Source organism: Sinocyclocheilus grahami, unplaced genomic scaffold (assembly GCF_001515645.1).
Source record: "Sinocyclocheilus grahami isolate Dianchi unplaced genomic scaffold, SAMN03320097.WGS_v1.1 scaffold194.1, whole genome shotgun sequence".
Taxonomy (NCBI): domain Eukaryota; kingdom Metazoa; phylum Chordata; class Actinopteri; order Cypriniformes; family Cyprinidae; genus Sinocyclocheilus; species Sinocyclocheilus grahami.
Window position 1 is genome coordinate 1165040 of NW_015505373.1, and position 3522 is coordinate 1168561.

Sequence of the window (3522 nt, forward strand, 5' to 3'; positions counted from 1 at the left end):
TTGATTCGTTCAAATGGCTGATTCATTCAGGAGTGAAGTAAATGGTTCTTTATGAATGATCCATTGAATCATTAGGCTTGTTTGACTTGAAGCGGATCATCAGCATCAGATCGCTCGGTGTGTGACATCAAAGTACCGCAAGAGCTATAGAGAGCAGAGTTTTACACAGGATGCATTGTCTTCAGAAAATACAAAACCCTTTAACATAACGTGTATAATAAAGTGCATCAGCCCTACAGTGTGTTTCTCTCACCTAGAGCTGCGGTGGGACACGCCGTCTTCGACGCAGCACACGCTGGTCTTCTGGTCTCCAACATCCACCACACATGCACTGCTCAGACCGCTGCCAAAGGTCACACACACCGACTCCTGATGCACCACCACAGCTACAGAGGAGATCAAGTTAGGCTGGGTTACAGTGTTGGACCTTACACCCATTTCATGACTTTCGCACACCAGTGTTTTGCCTTTTAAAAAACTATGTAGTTCCCTATCATGCATCATAGAGTTAGGAGCGATGACTCACAAGACAATGGCGAAGAATCTGATCTAAAAACACTAAAATCTAAAAACACTGGGTTTGTTGAAGGATTTTTAAGTTCAAATTTAAAGGGTTAGTTCACCCAAAAATTTAAATTAAGCTGTGTTTTACTCAACCCCGAGGCATCCTAGGTGTATATGACTTTCTTCTTTCAGACAAATCCAGTCGGAGTTATATTAAAAATTGTCTTTGATCTTTCAAGCTGTTTAATGCCACTCAGCGGGTGTTGCATTGCTTCAGTCCAAAAGAACTTAAATAAAAAGTGCCCATCCATAAAAAAAAGTTTCTCACACGGCTCCGGGGGGCGAACAAAGGCCTTCTGTAGTGAATCGATGCGTTTTTGTAAGAAAATTATCCATATTCAAAACGTAATAATCATTTTAATCTAGCTTGCACTCACTGTTGTAAACAGAAGCAGCTCTGGGCTGATGACGTATGAGTTCAGCGTTGCGCATGCGCCGCTCAGAAGTGACAAACGCGGAAACGCAGCGGAGAGATCAAAACAAAACAACGGTCACAAATTAGAAGTACAAAACGAGGATTTGTAAAGAAGAATGTCAGAGGATTTCGATATAAGCCAAGAGGAGACTGGTTTTCCTTTGCTGAAGTAAGGAATCTTGGGATGGGCGCTTTTTATTTAACTTCTTTTGGACTGAAGCAATGCAACACCCGCTGAGTGGCATTAAACAGCTTGAAAGATCAAAGACAATTTTTAATATAACTCCGACTGGATTCGTCTGAAAGAAGAAAGTCATATACACCTAGGATGCCTCGGGTGTGAGTAAAACATTGCATTTTTTCATTTTTTGGAGAACTAACCCTTTCAGACTTTTTAAGACCCGCACAAATAAAATTTATAACATATGAGCAGGGTAGGGCAATGTCTATAGTAACATATTAAACTGTAAAACAACTGTAAAAAGCATGATTTACAGTACAGATAACAGTTTTTACAAAAAAAAAAAACTGTTTTATAAAATGATACACTTCATATTTCAGCCTTTAAACTATTTTTAAGAAAATGGATGAGTCAAAAGTATTAATTATTATATTAATTTAAACAATTATCAATACATTTTTATATCAATTAAATAACATCTAAATACATTTTACTGTTTAGATTTTTATAATGCATTATCTTCTTATCAATCCACCAGTTCACATTTAGAGCTCTGCGTGTTTGCAGGGTAAAAACATATGTCGATTTTCACATTGGTCTGAACAAAAACAACAGGCTTATTGAAAATGCACATTCATTCTCTGCCAGCAGGTGCCGCTTTGGGAACGGCAGAAATAGAACCGTTTTCCCGGTAACGGCAGAACACAAAGCAGCGCAGCACCAGACTTTGAAATGTGCAGCGCTCATATTCAATGAAATCAGAGCCTTTTGAAATTTGTCACATTGAGCCATATCGCAACTCTGGTCTTTCTGTCCACAAATTTAAGACCTCTTGAAATCATAATTAAGACTTTCTTGTACAATTTAAGACTTTTTGATACATTTTTACATTTTTAAGGACCCCACGGGAACCCTGCAATATGTCTATAATTAATGTAAGTTTATCTTTGTTTTATTGTTGTTGTGTTTTCATAAAAAAAAAACATTCGTTTAGGGACCAATTCCCACTATTAACTAGTTACTTATTAGCATGCATATTACTAGCAAACGGGCTGTTTATTAGTACTTATTAACACTTGACATTATTTTAGTTCCCTTAATCCCACCCCATACCTAAACTTAACAACTACCTTACTAACTATTAATTAGCAGCAAATTAGGAGTTTATTGAGGCAAAGTTTGTAGTTAATAGTTAAATTAAAGTGTGACCAAAATAATAATACACCACAAACTAAGCATCCCTTTTAAAGTAAAGGGAAAATCCAAAGATCTTTCATTTATTTCTGTTGCAACATGGTTATATACAGAACCTCACACGTGACATGCGGAATATATATATATATATATATATATCTCCATGCCACGAATTAAGTATGTTTCAACGATTTACTATTTTGTTTTCTCTTTAAACAATTGCGGCTGTAAATTAAGAATTTTAATTTAACCAAAACCAGAGAATGAATAAGTACAGTGTGGCTACGATTGAATAAGACTAATAAATAAAAAAATTCTTCATTTGTGGTCAAAACATATCTATTTTAGTCTGCATGCCACCTGTCTTTAGTTAATAAAAGTTCTATGTTTAGTATATGCGAGTTTGTCATTGTACTAAGTATTTTATTGTGGTTGTGTTTTTCATTAAGAATAATAATGATTCCACCATTTTCAAACATTTGATTTGATCAAGATAAAGATCAAAGTAATGAGAGCTTAAATGAACTACCACTGACTAAACACCACAACTGATTCTCATTTCACTGAACCAGAATGCTTTCAGAAGCACTGGACTAGTCAACAGGGATCCTACAAGTGTGATCATGCAAGAAGAGTTTCACATTTACATTTTATTTCTGCAATATAACAATTTCTGAAAGCAACAGAACATTACATGGTAAAAAATTCCATCACAACTGGTCAGGAATATGAGGTATGCATGACAACTGTCTCGCCAGCAGGTGCACATGGTTTTAGTGACATACCTGAGAAGCCCATTTTAACCAGCAGCATGTTGACAACTTCCTTCACGTGCTGCCTGTTACAGATGTCTGGGATCAGAAGGATGCATCTGTAATACTAAAAAAAATCAAAACAAGGTTGTCAAATCATTCAAACCCACGTGCCAGTGAAATGAAACCAGATCAGTACCTTCAGATCCTTCAGCGGGATTTCTAGGAGTTTCTGTAGAGCGTGAGACCAGATGGTCTCCAGGTCCGCCAGCGCAGCGGTGAGAGAGCCGCCCGGCCCGCTGTGGATGTTCAGGTGTCCCCTGCAGACGGGCCAGTGGATGCTGTAGCAGTCTGCAGGGTTCACATACAACGCCTGATCACCAGAGACGGAGAGAGGACTGTTATCGCATGTCCAG

The 3522-nt window shown here is 37.6% G+C and overlaps 1 protein-coding gene across 1 annotated transcript in view; it reads right to left on the reverse strand.

Annotated features, from left to right (window-relative positions):
• The window catches only part of actr8 (actin related protein 8), an 18838-nt gene that overhangs the window by 5994 nt on the left and 9322 nt on the right, over window positions 1-3522 (reverse strand). Inside the window, exons 5-7 of the mRNA XM_016285219.1 lie at window positions 3306-3479; window positions 3140-3233; window positions 254-386 (exon numbers count right to left, since the gene is read on the reverse strand). Coding sequence (XP_016140705.1) covers window positions 254-386; window positions 3140-3233; window positions 3306-3479 — 401 coding nt within the window. The remainder of the gene's footprint in view (window positions 1-253; window positions 387-3139; window positions 3234-3305; window positions 3480-3522) is intronic.